At 36.8% G+C, this 16,016-nt stretch overlaps 1 protein-coding gene across 1 annotated transcript in view; it reads left to right on the forward strand.

Annotated features, from left to right (window-relative positions):
* USP24 (ubiquitin specific peptidase 24) overlaps positions 1-16,016 on the forward strand; it is a 60,232-nt gene that overhangs the window by 13,648 nt on the left and 30,568 nt on the right. Inside the window, exons 4-23 of the mRNA XM_084291212.1 lie at positions 343-486; positions 1,028-1,150; positions 2,009-2,044; positions 2,622-2,687; positions 4,040-4,105; positions 5,054-5,128; positions 5,961-6,119; positions 7,319-7,433; positions 7,956-8,059; positions 8,591-8,698; positions 9,201-9,296; positions 9,396-9,557; positions 11,369-11,476; positions 12,108-12,257; positions 12,821-12,952; positions 13,496-13,607; positions 13,841-13,917; positions 14,897-15,037; positions 15,190-15,243; positions 15,447-15,562. Coding sequence (XP_084147338.1) covers positions 343-486; positions 1,028-1,150; positions 2,009-2,044; positions 2,622-2,687; positions 4,040-4,105; positions 5,054-5,128; positions 5,961-6,119; positions 7,319-7,433; positions 7,956-8,059; positions 8,591-8,698; positions 9,201-9,296; positions 9,396-9,557; positions 11,369-11,476; positions 12,108-12,257; positions 12,821-12,952; positions 13,496-13,607; positions 13,841-13,917; positions 14,897-15,037; positions 15,190-15,243; positions 15,447-15,562 — 2,144 coding nt within the window. The remainder of the gene's footprint in view (positions 1-342; positions 487-1,027; positions 1,151-2,008; positions 2,045-2,621; positions 2,688-4,039; positions 4,106-5,053; positions 5,129-5,960; positions 6,120-7,318; positions 7,434-7,955; positions 8,060-8,590; positions 8,699-9,200; positions 9,297-9,395; positions 9,558-11,368; positions 11,477-12,107; positions 12,258-12,820; positions 12,953-13,495; positions 13,608-13,840; positions 13,918-14,896; positions 15,038-15,189; positions 15,244-15,446; positions 15,563-16,016) is intronic.

The following is a 16,016-nucleotide window of genomic DNA, read 5'->3' on the forward strand; positions in this document are numbered from 1 at the left end:
CTTGAAGATTTAATAGTCATATGTTCATTCTGCAAACAGTTGCATATTGGCTGTTCTTTACAAAGGTTATAATCTTACCAGTGAGTGGAAATGGAAATCAGTTTGCTTTGATACATGCTAGTCTCTGTCACAAACTGATTTAAGGCGTTCTTCAGTTAAATTACAAATTTAATTAACTCTTAAGCCATTAATGCAGAAAGAGGATACAAAATAGCACACCAGCCATTGATTATTACACTCTAAGGAAACATTTGCTCTGAGAACAATCTGGGGGGTGGATAAATTTCTGCTGTTTTACATGATTTTGCTCAAACTTCAGAATTTCTTCTTTTTTTTTGGTAGCTGTTGACATCCAGTGCTGTTCACAAATGGGGAACTGAAATCCATGAAGGAATATACAACATGCTTATGCTGCTAGTAGACCTGGTTGCAGAAAGAGTAAAACAAGATCCTATCCCCGTGGGCCTGCTCGGTGTGCTTACAATGGTATTTGTCCCTGATGCAGTTTTTAATAACTATGGTGTTTTGAACTTTGGGATCTGTTTAAGTAATGTAGTGAATGAGGGTATACTAGGTCATTGGTGAATATCTTCAAAATGTAGAAGTCTCCACTAATAACTGTCATGAATTGTCCTGTGTTTTATGTGCAATATTAGGGTATTTAATTTTTAAGCTGCAGCTTCTTTTTATCCTATTTAAGTTGTATATTGTCAAAAATACTTCAACTGCTGTCACGTCAGTGTTTATTTTTTGAAAACTGGTACATTGAGTTCGTCTGTCCCTTTATACGGATAGCTGACTCACATGGATATTCGATATTGTCTACATAGAACTGAAACTTTAGAATCCTTTGTACAGTAAGAACTGAGGGGCAGGAGGCAGGGGTCATTTGTTGAACTTTAGTTTTTGCTAGATCTTTAATTGTCAACTAAAAGAATGTTCAACTGAAAAAGTCAAATATTATCAGGGTAAGTTTTGGGACTGGTGTAAGCCATGCTGTTAATTTCCATGGTGTTTTTCTTTCCAGGCCTTTAATCCCGACAATGAATATCATTTCAAAAATCGAATGAAGGTGTGCCAGAGAAACTGGGCAGAAGTCTTCGGGGAGGGCAACATGCATGCTGTCTCACCCATATCCACATTTCAGAAGGTGAGCATGGCATGCCCTAAGCTGCTTTTTAGGGTAGATGTTCTTGTTTCAGAACAGATTGGTTAATAGGTACTTGTAACACAAGAAAGCTTAAAAGTGTGATCAAGAATTACAATAACCAGATCTTCAGTATATGTTGGTCTGTGGAAATGAATTCCCTTAGTCCTCTCAGAATGTCCCAGTTCTCTGTTGGAAACTGGATTTAGAAATTGCTGTACTTTCCTGTCTGAAGTAACACAACAATCAGATGGGTAGATCTGTTGCATCTAAGGACTGACATCTGTTGAGTATGAAATGACCAGGATAACTCAAGGTGTATAGTTCCAGCAGAGAATTCACACTTTTCTGTCACCCAGGTTTGGGATATCTTCATCAAACACTGGTGAGAAGCCAGTTTTTGAGGTTTGCATTGTCTTGTGGTTGCTCCAGACAGGTGGGTCTAAAAAAGAACCTCGATGTTGTTGATTTTTTTTCCCTTCAGGAAACATGTTTGTGGCTGTAGAAAGAAAATTCTCCATCTGCTGCTTTGGGAAAGGTCCTTTAGTGATGTTCCACAACAGCTAATGTGTTATAAATATATTTGCTTGTGAGTCAGCAGCCACAGTGTGTATTGTTACCACAGCACATGGTCAGTGATGTCAGGTAGAATCCAAAAACGGATACTGCTAATGAGAACCTCCCAGAGCTCCAGCTACACACTTAGCAAAGGAGCTGTTGTAAACACACTGCTGTGATCTGTGAAATAACAGTGTGTGCCTTTAGGGTGTGGGTTAATGCACTCAATGTGTCTGTCCACATCTGTTCCAGAGACAAGTGTTTGTTGCAGCTACTAATTTTTTAATGTTTTAATTTTTCAAGGAACCTCATGGGTGGCTGGTGGATCTGGTAAACAGGGTACGTAAATGCAAACCAAGCAGAAATGGTACTTGTCACTTAAATCCAGTGCTCTCCAAGTAATTTCCTCCTCTCCCCACCCTTGTTTTTCCCTTCTTTCCTCAGAGTGACAACCACAATAAATAGTTTAAAATGTTAATGCTGTCTGCATCTAGGGAAAGAGCCTTGCTAAACACATCTCGTGTTGCTGCCTTTTCCCTTGAGCACCTTTACCATAGCATGATAGCTATCACTAGAAGAGATTAAAGTTCATCTTAGGCTTCAGTGATGTTTCTCAGTCAAATGTGCTGGGCCAACCTACTATTGCTTTATAAGGTCTAGCTTTTGTCACTACATCCATTTTTACCCAGAATGCTTTGTAGCTTGATGTTTAAGCTGGGACCACATATAACTGCATTGCATTCCCACTGTGTCCCTGAATTCTCATGAAAATGTAAAGCTTATGTTGCATGTGATGTTATGGTGGAGGATACTCGTTGTCATCCCTGTAACTTTTAGTGGAGTATTTTCTATAACAGCATATTTGAAAGATAAAATACTGTAGGTCGCTACTATAATATTGATTATTTTATTTCAGTTTGCCGAGTTGGGTGGATTTTCAGCAATTCAGTCCAAACTCAATTCAGAAGATATTGAGCTTGGGGTAAGTTCATCGTTCGTCCCTAGACTCCTCTCTTTCCATTAGTCACTTCATATAGAACCAGTAACATCATTTTTGGCAGTGCTCTTACCTTTACTTTGGTACAAGAGCAATCCTCCCACATAGCCCTGGAGGAATGCTGTCACACCGGAGGTCAGATGAGGCTGTGCGTAAGAGTCCTGACTAAAGAGACCTCTTGAGGCTTCAGAGGAAAGAGGGAAGGGTTAGCATGCTTTTCTGTCTAACGTTCAGCCTTCCAGTTAGACATTGATCAGTCTAGTTTCACTGCATATTCACCAGTAGGTTGCTGGTTTTCTGATTACTTCAGCTTTATCTGCATTTAGCTGGAAGTGAATTAACTTTTGTGCATTATAGAAATCATTTTTTAAGAAAAAATCCTTAGGAAGACAGATATTGTCTAATCTTAAGCAACTTTTCAAAAGCTGTGTCTAAAATCAGTCTTAACAGTTCTAAACTATTTTTTTGGTGGCAAAGCTTAACTTCTTTGTTTTCAGCTTCCTAACTTGACTTCATATCTTTTTTTCAAGCTGTGAAGAACGAGGAGGCCAAGGGAAAACAATGTAATTTAGAATCTTGTCTCCAAGTATAAAATTAGTCTGTTTTCAATGAACTGTCATATTGGGAGAATTGAATTTCTTTTCTTAGAGTATTAATACTTGCTGCTTTATGAAAGGATGAGTTCTTATATAAGCATGGCAGAAGAGTAAGAAAATTCAATTTAAATCCTGATACTCAAATAGAAATTTTGACTGTTTAATGAGTAATAACTACTTGTTTAGGGAGTCTCGTTCAGCATCACTAAACTTAAGACTTTGATTGCAGCGGGGCATATTCAATTTCATTCATAATTTTTGACCCACTCTTAGTAGAAGCTAGGTTTAATATTCTTCATTGGCAAATGTCTTTACACACTTAATTTCCTGATGACGGATATCGGTTGAAAACCTTGGGTTGAAATGAGCTGGACATGTATGTATATGACACATTTGCAAAAGCTTTCTGCCATTTCTTTGGAAAAGAAATTCACCATATGGCTTTAAACTTAAGTCTTGTCTTCCCACTTCTCATTGCTGTTAAGCAACCAAAATGTGATGCGCCCTTTTTGTGTCTGATTATTTCTCTGGCTGAAACAGGATTAGACAGAAGACTGGACAGAATGATGAGAGGACTGATACTAATGAAAAATGGGAAGGCATTTTTAATTTCAGGCGAAAATATATATTGTATTCTACAGCATACAGTAATGTCTCTTTCCTGAACCATGCATTGTTGCAAAGGAGTTACATTCTAAAATCAGTTTATATGTACTGCTGTTTTTTTTTTTTTTTCTTCAGGCAATCTCTGCATTAGTTCAACCATTTGGAGTTTGTGCAGAATATCTGAACTCTTCTGTAGTACAGGTAAAATGTCTATTATGAATTCTTTTCAGCAAATATAAAAGCCTTGAAAAATGTGACTGGTCATTTGCTCAGATTTAGATCTATTTTAATACAGAAATCCTAGGCAGCATAGTGTCAGAAACACAAGTATGTGAGAATCTTTTTTCATCGTAGCAATTTGGAAAATAAGAGGACTAAAAATGAGTTTGACTGATGTGAAACTGGTGACCGATTCTAAAAAGCCTCCCAAATTCACCTTGGATAAAGTACAGGAACCATTTTAAGAATCCTGAAGGAAATCAATAGAGGGCTCAGACAACATTCAAATTCTTTTTCCAAGCACAGTGATCTTTAATTGTCTATCAACATTTGCAATGGTGAGAAATTTTGGGACTGCTCTTAGTAAGTTTCATCAGTGTAAAGCATGCAGGGAAAGAACACAGCGTGATGGATAGATTTTTGGTTTTTTATTTCTTTTTCTGGCAGAGATAGAGCTCATGGTTATGAGAGTTTAGACTGTAAAAAGTGTGATACAAGAAAAAAAAAACACACCATGATCTCTGTAAACTTGCAAATGTGCTCTAGGTTTTACATCTACATTCACTAACAAAAAGCACCGGTTTAATAAATAACAAAGCCTTTATTTGAAAAGGATATATTTTAGGAGCTAATGGGGGTCAAAGGGGCATATGCATCTAATAATTGATGCACTTTGAAATGGGTTTGGGGTAGGTTGGGGTCATCTGTAAACCTGTTGTGGTCTCAAGTAGCTTCTTAGTCTAGGTGCTTCTTTTTTCTGGACTTAACTTGCAGGATAGTTTTATATATGTTGCATGTGTTGCTCTATGTTTAAGATAACTGACTTTCAGTTAAGTATTTCATTTTGCTGCAGCCAGATATGCTGAGTAATGTAATTCATTTCAGGAAACATAAAATGATCTTCATGCCTTTTTCTCTCATTCTTTTTAGCCCATGCTTGACCCAGTCATTCATAAAATGATTAAATATGTACAGAATGTAGAAGAGAAGGACTTGAAAGACAAGGTAATGTTTTATAAATGAAATAATTAAGAACTTTCCATATGTTGTGGAAATGATGTCTGTGTAGACTAGAACAAAATCTTATTCTCACTTACAAAAATACAGCCTGTTCTGAATTCTGAGTGACTTAGCTCAAAATATTGAAACGTAGCTAGCCTGCATTTACCCAATTTTTCATAAATCCCTTTTACTTTTAATTAGATACTAAATGTTTTCACCCTTTTAAAAATATCTTCCCAGTGTTACTGTCAAATACATTTTTGTTGGTCCCCTTCTGCAGTGTACTGATTGCTCACTTTTCTAATTTTGAAGATGCATTCTGTTAAATTCTTATAACTTCTGTGCATACAACTGTTGCGTTATCTGTTTGCTTCTAAAAATCTTGCAACTGTTGTTTAAAGTGGTGTCCCTGCCCGCAAGGGGGGGGGGTTGGAACTAGATGATCTTTAAGGTCCCTTCCAACCAAAACCATACGACTATCTGAAATTTCCTTGTAACTTGTGATTGCCTCATATTGCACTGAATTTGGCATCCAGCTGTAATAAACTTGAGTACTGACTTTTTACTTACTTACTTTTGTTAATTACATACTGGAAATTATGCATAACAGAGGAGCAATTCAGTGCACCAAGCTGTAGCAGGAGAGTTCACTTAACAAAAGCTTTTGTTGTCTTAAAATTTCCAATGTATAAGTAGCACTTTCAGATGTCTGTAGCTTAAATAGTGGATCACTAAACCTACTGTTTGTGTATTATTGAAGTCTGAAACTGAATACTAAAACCAGTACTGCCTCTTATTTGTCTTTTTTTTGTTGTTTTTGTTTCGTTTTCAACAGAGACTAGTCAGTATCCCTGAGCTCTTGTCTGGCATCAAACTGCTGTGTATGCGCTTCCAACCTGATTTAGTAACTGCAGTGGATGATTTACGGCTGGACATTCTGTTGCGCATGTTAAAATCTCCTCACTTCAGTGCAAAAATGAATTCCCTCAAAGAAGTAGGTTTGCTACATGTGGGTGTGTTTGTGTGCGCACACATGCATGTGCGTGGGTGGGATGGGTTGTTGGTAAGTTGCTAAAGCCACAACCTTAAAAAGGAGGGTGCAACATCTTACAAATTCTGTTGCCTTAGCAAAAGCTCATAAATACCAAAACAAATTCATGTGACAGGAATTGCTTGTAATATTAGTAGCTACTGAAAGGACTGCGGTCTCCCAGTTAGAAAACTACATGTAATTTAAACTTCATTTATAAGCAACAGTGTATATCATTCCTTCAGTACTCTGAGATCATGCTCATAATTCTGAGATACTGCTTTTCTCTTTTTCCTGTTGTGAGGAAAAGGGAGAAAAAAAGGGCAGGGAGAGGCAACTTAATCCTCAATTGGTGTTCTCAGGCCAGATGTATCAGATCATTATGCTATGTAGTTGTATTTTTTATTATGGTTGGTGTGTGGGCATTGTAGTAGTGTCTAGGAGCTGAAGTTTATGGAACAGGGCTCTTTCTGCTAGGCTCTTAGATAAAAGTAGGAGAAAACATTTTCTTTTTCCTGGAACTTGTGGTTAAGTATAGAGTTGTTCATTCACTTCTTCCTTCCAGAAATTGTTCAACTTCAATGTCTCAGAGAAGACCTTTTTTAGTATGCAGACACTCTTAGGGTGTTTTAGAGTCCTTCTTCTGGGCTTTTTGCTTCTCTACTTAAGGGAAAATTGAAATACTAAGCCTCATTGCACTGTGGTTCTTAATCTTAAACACTGTATCCTTGGTGAAGTTACAAAAGCGCAGCTTTTGAAGGCTCTAGCATAAATGTACTTTTCTCCACCTTTTCCCTGGCGTGATGAGCCTGTATCGGTTCTGTGTTTGATAAAAATAGGACACTAATTTGAGTATCACAGGCAGAAGCCTGAGATAACCCACTTCTGGTATATCTGTAGCAACATGCAGCCCAGGCAAGCTTTTCTGTGTCAGATCGGGAACAAGAATCTGCTGCATCAGACCGATTCCTAGGAGGTGGGTTAGGAATTTACCGTTAAACAGTTTATTTAAAAAACAAAAATAATTGAAAGAAAAATTCTCCTGTGCTCAAAATATTTCAGGATTCACACTTAAGCTTTGTAGAAAGCATTTTGAATAGATTTCATTATAAGCACTTATAATGCATGTGCATCATTAGAATCTCCCATTTTGAAATTTTTAGGTAACCAAATTAATAGAAGACAGCACTGTGTCCAAGTCAGTGAAGAATGCAATAGATACAGACCGCTTACTAAACTGGCTCGTAGAAAATTCTGTCTTGTCAATTGCTCTAGAAGGTAAGTGCTTTCACAAAGATCTTCAGCATGTGCTTTGAATGTCTTAAACTTAAAAATTTGGTCCGTCCTTTTTTAATACGTTTGAGTGAAGCATTACTAACAAAGGAGTTCAAGGATTTTGTCATTGTCAAAACAGAGTGAGGATACCCAGCAGATTTCTGCTACTGTCATCTAGTTCTCTTTGACATTTGTGCAGATGTCTTCCGCTGTACCTGAGGTTTGTACTCACGTACCTACGTGTTTTTTTTTTAAACCTGTAGAAGAGCAGGAAAAGTTCTTTTTTCCAAGCAGTAAGGCCATGTAGGAGTAGATTGCTATCAGATGTATGAAGTAAAACAAGAATAGAAGGAATCTTGCTCTTTTTCCTTCTTTAGACTGGATTTTTTGTAGCAGTAGATTGAGAATTTTAGGATAAAGATAACTTTATTCTTGTCCCCTTTAATGTAATTTATTTATTATTATGCATTTAACGTGTCTAATGGTTTAAATAAATTAATTCAATTGTTGTTCTTTATTTCATAGGTAATATAGACCAAGCGCAGTACTGTGACCGTATAAAGGGAATTATAGAACTGCTAGGCAGTAAATTATCTTTAGATGAGCTTACCAAGATTTGGAGAATACAGGTAAGCAATCAAGATTAGACAGATGCTTTTAGGCTGCCTTGAAAAAATAAGTACTTTTTATTACCAAGTTCTTTAGCTGGTGGAATGTTAGCTGTTCATTTGTCTGTTTTATATTTGCTTGGTTCCTTCCATGAGAGACATAAGAGGTTGTCAATGTGCTTGAACACTGGTATAAATCGGTATATTAAAGAATCAGTGAAACAAGACTTAACGTTTTCAAGCCTCGGGCTGTCTACTCTAAGTCTTACAGGCTTGACCTTCCTCCCTTTTTGCAAGGAAGCTATTTTTTGCAGGGCCATGGCAGACCAGGTTGGACCACTGTTCTTTCCTGCTTTTGAGTTGCTTCTAATGACCTCTGTGCCAACAGAACAAGGAGCAGAGTCAGTTATTCCTAGCTTGTGTTTCTAACATGTCCAAAGCTGTTACATTTCTCATTAATAGAAATAGTAGAATAATGCTTACACTGAAGACTTTTCACTACCTCACTTGGGATTAAAACCTACCTTCTTGTGTTTTCCTTCTTCTTTCCAGTCAGGACAATCCTCCACTGTGATTGAAAACATACATACCATTATTGCTGCAGCTGCTGTGAAGTTTAGTTCTGACCAGCTTAATCACTTATTTGTTCTAATTCAAAAGGTAAGCTTTAACATAAATTTATGTTCCTTAGTAGGAGAAGTACTTAAAAATGTACTGAAAAAGGCAAGTGCCTTGCATACATTTATATCTTAGATATATAAATGTAAAGTAAAATGTGTGTGTATATTAAAAAAAAAAAATGGCTGTAGAACAACACTTGTAATACTGATTTTTTTTTTTGTTAACCCAAAAACATAATTGCCACTATACTACTAATTGACTTAGATTTTAATGTCATGTATTCAGTGCAAAAGCACTTAAAAAGTGAGATTTTAATATATCCGATCTCTTATAGCTTGTATTTGAAAAAAGATTGGGCAAATTGTTACTGTGGTTGCTCGTAACAAAAATGAAGAAATACACGTGGTGGAAACGTACTTGTTCTGTGTTTTGATTTTCCTGCAGTAAAACACAATTGTAAATTATATTTTTGTGTCCACTTGAGACTTAACAGACTGACAGTGTGTGCTGCTGTTATACTGAACGTTTCTTTTCTGTACAGAGCTGGGAAACAGAGAGTGATAGAGTGCGACAGAAGCTCTTGAGCCTGATAGGGCGCATTGGTCGAGAAGCACGGGTGGAAACAACCACTGGAAAGGCATGTGAATGTGATTTATTTTTTTTTTCTTTATTAAACATGCGGTTTGTAGTCTTTGCACTTTCCAGGTCCTGATCAGTTTTGGATTTGTTCCTGTAGGTTCTGGAGGTCCTTTGGGAGCTGGCTCATCTTCCAACGTTACCATGTAGTCTCATTCAGCAGGCGTTGGAGGAACACCTGACAATCCTCAGTGATGCCTACGCAGTGAAAGAAGCAATCAAAAGAAGTTACATCATTAAATGCATAGAGGATATTAAGAGGGTTGGTTTATTGTTTTGTCTTTTCCAAAATGAAACATTACTTAGCCTTCATGTTGGCCTCTTCTTTCAAGACGTGCAAATTATGTGTCCCATCTGTAAGTTCTTACCTTGGGGAGTCCATGAGAGGGGTAGGCTTTGTGTGAGCCAGTTTGACCCCGAGACTTGTAGTAAGTCTCTTGCCTTTGTTTTAAACAAATTTTCAGCACAAGGAATGATCAGTTTATGGGAAACTACCAGGATGGGCCCAAGGTTAGAATTTGCAAATGGAACCACTATAAAGGTATGTCAGTATTTTAACTGTCCTGTTCACGTGAAAGCTTAAATTAGTTTTCTTTGAGTTAAGCATGTGTTTCTGGCATGTCCGCTAAGTCTCAATGCAAATCAATATTTAAATCATAGGAATTTATTTCAATTTAAAAAAAAATAACTTCTTGTCTAACATGGAAGTAGTCATTCTTGGGCCTGCCTGTGCTAAGATGTGTTTGGCAGCAGTAGACACATGCATGGCTTAGTAGACTGTACCTACTCTATGCTGCACTGTTCATATAGCAGGCAGTTTTCTGAGATTTGCAAGAATTCTATCTTCTGTTGTTTGGTTGGTTTTTTTTTTTGAACTGGAAATATGCCCATAAAACAAAAGGCTTGTACCTTTTTCATAAATTTCTTTCATATTAAATTAGGTTTTGTCTGTCATGCAGCATCTATAGAGGATGTTAGTTCTTTAGGAAGCATAGTATGTTTCTTGATATTGATCACTTTTCTTTTTTGCTTTTGTTTGTGAATACAGATTTACAAGTTTGGGTTCTCAATGTCTGCAAAATTTTGCAGTCTTTTCTGATCTTATGCTTTCCTGTTCTTGCATTCTTTTTAATTGCATTCTGCCAAGGGCCTTAACAAAGGTGCTGCAGTGGGGAACGCTAACGGAAAGCTGTAACTATAGGCTGGAAAAAATGGGGAAAGCGTACAATATGCTTTTAAAAATACATCATTTGCTTATTTCCCTGTGTTAGGGGAAATGAAGAAGTAAATTAGGAGGGAATGTAATATTAAGACAACATTCTCAGCTACATGAGGGAGTCTTCAGTAGAACGCTATTATGGGCAGGTTACTTTAGTGTGTCTAAGCGATCAGGTGGTATTGGTTATTGTCGGTATTTAAACCAGACATCACTTACCTGAACAAAAAAACTTCAGTACTGGTTTGTGTGATCAAACTTTACAGAACATGAAGCCTCCCAGAAAAGTGATGAGCAGTTCTAACAATGAGGTAGGATCCTTTGTAGGATCTCTTTCAAAATGCAGCTTAAATAGCCTTTGCTTCCTATCAGAGGGCTCCTTGCAGCACCAAATCAGAAATTTCTTCTCATCTCTTAACCCTCAGTAGTACTTCAGATTTTTTTTCTTCTGTTATTCTCACCTTAACAATAAGTAACCTCATTTGACTGTATTTGCCCTTTAAAGCCCTAACTGGCCCGCTTTATCTCCTGTAATTGAGGAAGGTGGTGGTTGTTATCCCTCTGCTGCAACTGAGATTTTGTGTACTAAATTTGCATGTTCTCTAGCAAGGAGGTGGTACTTTGGGCTTAATAATCACAGCAAAATGTTTCAAAGGACATCTTGAAGAAGGTAAAGGGGCACCTTTGATGTTTGGAAGGGAACCAGGAACAAGTCACTGAACCCTTCTGAGCTAGTAACTGTTGTTTTGAAACGGGTATTAATGACAATCATTACTCTTTAAGAGTCTATGAGGAGAATTAGTACATGGCTGAGCACGTACGCATGTGTAATTCTTTTTTACCTTTCTCACTACTAGTCATCCCAGCACAACAATCCTCAGTTTGTGTGGGTGGTGCCAGCATTACGTCAGCTTCATGAAATCACGCGTTCATTTATTAAGCAAACTTACCAAAAACAAGACAAGGTAAGAATATGTGCTGAGATTTTGACTCCCTCGTTATGTCTGTATGGCTCTGCTTCTTTAGAGTTTAGAAAAGAGAGGGGGGGAAAAAAAGAAAAAACAAAAAACAATAAGTACAGCTTTGTGATGTAGCATAAAGTAAATCTACAAGTAGAGAAGCTGTGTTGTGTGCTGCCCATTGTTGTGTGTGTGCATATGTTTATAAATAAAATCTGTTTGCTGTGTCAGGACTGTTTTATTTTGTTCTCAGCTTTTTGTAAAATAATTAACAAGTATGTCTCTATTAAGAAACTACCATTGCTAATGTTTAGAGCAGTTAATTTGTAGTTGTATTAACATTGACAGTTGGAAAACAGATTGAAATACCAGCAAATCATGTGTGCTATTCTATGGCTAAGCGGAGGTGTGGGACTTTGTTTGCAATCTGCAGCACACATATTTCAGCACATGCTGAAAATGGTATTGCCAGAGGGCTTGGGATATTTGGAAGGGGTACAGCTGACTCTGGTGAGAGGGGATCATTATCCTTCCCGTAAAAAACACTTTCCTGTAAAAGAGCAGACTGTTGAATGCATGTCTGTTTATATATATTTTTTAAAAACCTCTTTTATTGATGTTTGTTTGTTTTACCAAGAGCATTATTCAAGATCTAAAGAAAAACTTTGAAATAGTGAAGTTGGTGACAGGAAGCTTAATATCATGCCACCGTTTGGCTGCGTCTGTGGCAGGTCCTGGAGGGCTTGTTGGAGGAACGTTAGTGGATGGCCGATACACTTACCGGGAGGTATTGAACCTGCATTTCTTACTACCTTAGGGGGTTGAAAACTTGGTCAGTGATATACTACATCATGTCTTATAAAATTTAGTTGTTTTTTTATTTTGGGAATTCACTGGAATATATTCTGTCTGGTGAATAATTGCACTAGTTTTTATTCATAATTCTGACACTTATCTGTTGGGAATTATTACAGCTTCGTTATATTATGTAACAAGGGTGATGGAACATCACACTCGACAAATCTCTTCTCAGAGTCTTCTCTGATTTGTTGAGAACATGATCTCCTTATTCCAGGAGCTCCTGTCTCCAAGCTTGTGCAGCCTTTGGCTTATATGCAAGCTTCGGTTTGAAGCCATCATAGAAAGATAATCAAAAAGCAGTAATTTTAAGAACTGTGTGAAATAGAAACTAAGTGCATTTCACAGAGTTTCTAGTCCTCAGGCTTTGCAAACTGTACTCATATTCAATCACTAAGTTTGTCAAAACTAAAAAAAATAAATAAATAAAAATGTTCAGAGTTCTTGTTATGGAAAGAAAAATCTTAAAACTGTGTTTGTTTCCTTTTACAGTATTTGGAAGCACATCTAAAATTTTTGGCATTTTTTCTGCAAGAAGCCACTCTTTATTTGGGCTGGAATCGTGCCAGGGAGATCTGGGAATGCCTTGTAACTGGCCAGGATGTTTGTGAGTTAGATCGAGAGGTAAGAAATGCTCAAGTTGTTGTCTGTGGTTGCAGAGTGAATCTTACATGTGCTATTCATGAACCTTTATTTGTTGAGGTACATGGAACTCAAGTAGTAAACGTTAAGTAATAAGGTATCAGATGCTTACTGTGTAAGCTAATGAAGCCACTTCTGTTATGTTTGCTTATGACTAGGATGCTCTTTTAATATTAAACTTGACTGGAAGAGAAATGTTGGTGAGGAGATTAGTTGCAGGTTTATGGATGCTAGCTAGAAAATAGCTGCCTGAAAGCTTGCAGAGTCATAAAAGAGATGTTCAGTGATATTTGGGTGCGAGATGACTATCAAGATTAAGTACCTCAATGCTGCAGTACAGCTGGTATAATAAGTAAAGTTACTGTGAGATTTTGAATTTCTTGCTGCAGATCAAGCTTTTGTGTGATGAGTTACACAGTTATGTAAGGTAGTATAGGTAGTATCTGATGTAGTTTTATACAGCAACGACAATTTAAATAATTGTAATGACAATAGGATAAAAACATACCTGCTTTTCACTCACAGATGTGCTTTGAGTGGTTTACCAAAGGACAACATGATCTAGAGAGTGATGTACAGCAACAGCTCTTCAAAGAGAAAATTCTTAAACTGGAGTCGTATGAAATTACTATGAATGGTATGAAAATTATGTTGGTCAACATGGTTTTTAAATAAATATAATCATTTTGCTTTCTAAGTCTTCAAATTAAACGTCAAACAGCTCTGTAAACAAAGGGGTCTTCTGCTGTCATTCTGAGTTTTAATAGTTATAGAAGAAAAAGGTCACTCTTGCATTTGATATCTCCTTTAAAAAAGGATAAAAACTTGTCCTGACCTAAATAAAATGCTTGCATCACTTTTCACTTTCAGGTTTTAGTTTATTTAAGACTTTCTTTGAAAATGTGAACCTGTGTGACCATCGACTAAAGAGGCAAGGGACTCAGTTGGTGAGTGTTCTGTCAAGTTCATTCTTGTGTACTACTTGTGGTATCTTGAGGAAGGGAGGAGGTTAGACGAGGATTCTGTATCAGCTGTTTGATATGGTCGTGTTTGTGTTAGTATGCAGATTGTCCTTCTAGCATTAATGTTGTTAAATTCTGAAGCTAAAATGCTGAAATAACTATAGGAGCATCACAGAATTGAAGGGTTTGGAAGGGACCTTGAAAGATCATCAGGTCTAACTCCCCCCCCGGCAAAGCAGGTTCCTTAGAGCAGGCTGCCCAGGTAGGCGTCCAGACAGGCCTTAAATATAAAATTCAGTCATTGATAACAAGAAGCTGGTGTGTAGCTTCTAAAATTCTGCACAGGTCTAGTAACAATCATGAATTCTAGTGTGAATTTCTCTTGCTTTTCCTTGGCAGGAAAATGTGTGTTTCTCTATTCCTTTACAGAGGACTTAGGCTTATCATAGTCAAGTTCTTTTTTAACTTTGTGATCCTTGTCTGGCTTTAAGTTAATGGTTTTATGTTAAGTATTTTCCGTAGGCATTCTAGATCTCTATCACAGAGTTAATTTACTTCAAATGCATATTTTTTTTGCTAAGTATTCTAGTAGGTTTTATGATGTTTTATTATTTATTTACCCAATGTGGTTTGTTACCACATTGACCTCTGTGAAACAAATTCCATTCCCGATTACATTTCTCAGTGGTTTTGAACTGTAAAATTCTTCACATGGCTTGGCTGGAAGTGCTCTTTGGAACTTCACCTGTAAACAAATGTTTTGTTTCTAGTATGAATATGTAAGTTTGTAGCTACTGGTGTCACTTTGCAATGTGGCAAAACTTGGCAACGTGTTGGAAAATAAAATTGTTAAAATTTAATTAAAAGTACTTTCCCAGCAGATGAAAAACTGTTTTGTTCCCATTTGAACTCTTTCTTACTTAAGAAATCCAGTCATGTTTTACTGCTGTTCTTTTTTGCATAGAGTGTAGAAAAACTGGAATTAATAGGAATGGATTTCATTTGGAAGATTGCAATGGAATCACCTGATGAAGAAATTGCAAATGAAGCTATTCAATTGATAATAAATTACAGCTATATTAACCTAACTCCTAGATTGAAAAAGGTAAACATATTTGTATATGAAAATGCTTTGACATTCAGAGCAATTTGACACTCTGCGTGTTAAAATCTGTAGTTTGTTGGGTTCTTTCAGTTTATAAGTAATTCCTACGTTTTTGTATTAAGTTCTAAATCATTTGTCTGTTGTATCTGCAGGATTCGGTATCACTGCACAAGAAATTCATTGCTGATTGCTACACACGATTGGAGGTAAAAAAAAAAAAAAAATTTTACTTGTTCTTGTACGTATGTCCTCTTTCATTTTTATTTTTATTTTAGGGTTAGAATAATTGACTATGGTAATTCTATTTAAAGAAAAAAATAATTCCACAGGTATTTCTTGTCCTTGTAGCTCTCTGGCACATACTAATGGTCTATTTAAACAACCACTTACGCTCCGCTTTATATTCTAGGCGGCCAGTTCAGCACTCGGCGGTCCAACATTAACACACGCTGTGACAAGAGCTACAAAAATGCTTACAGCAACTGCTATGCCTACAGTAGCAACATCAGTTCAATCTCCCTACAGGTAAGCTTGTCTTCAAAAAGGCAAATATGGCCGTATATATTTGCTCCCAGCAACTTCCTGACTGATTTTGAGTGATGATCAAAATTGCTGAGTTACTGTGTTGGCCAGCAATATTCTGTTCAGTGTTCATTTCTCATTATTGGTAGTTGTGTATTCTGTCACAATGTAATTTGAATTCCAAAAATATTTTAACAAAACCTGTGTTTTTTTTTTTAAAAAAAAATAGTATTTAAAAATTAACATAAATAGACTGAAAGCCTGAGTGCTGAAGTTCTCAAAATTGCCGTCCTGCTCGTGTTGTTTCTGGGGCAACGTGTTTTGTATTTGGGAGAGAAAATGATGTTTTTATCCTTCCCCATAATTTATGCATGCTTAAATGTGTATAGCTTGAATATGTGAGCACAGAGGTGACCTCTGGAAACATGAAGCTTCTGAAGTTCAGTATGTCTCAAGC

This window comes from Netta rufina, assembly GCF_964035555.1.
Source record: "Netta rufina genome assembly, chromosome: 8".
NCBI classification, from domain to species: domain Eukaryota; kingdom Metazoa; phylum Chordata; class Aves; order Anseriformes; family Anatidae; genus Netta; species Netta rufina.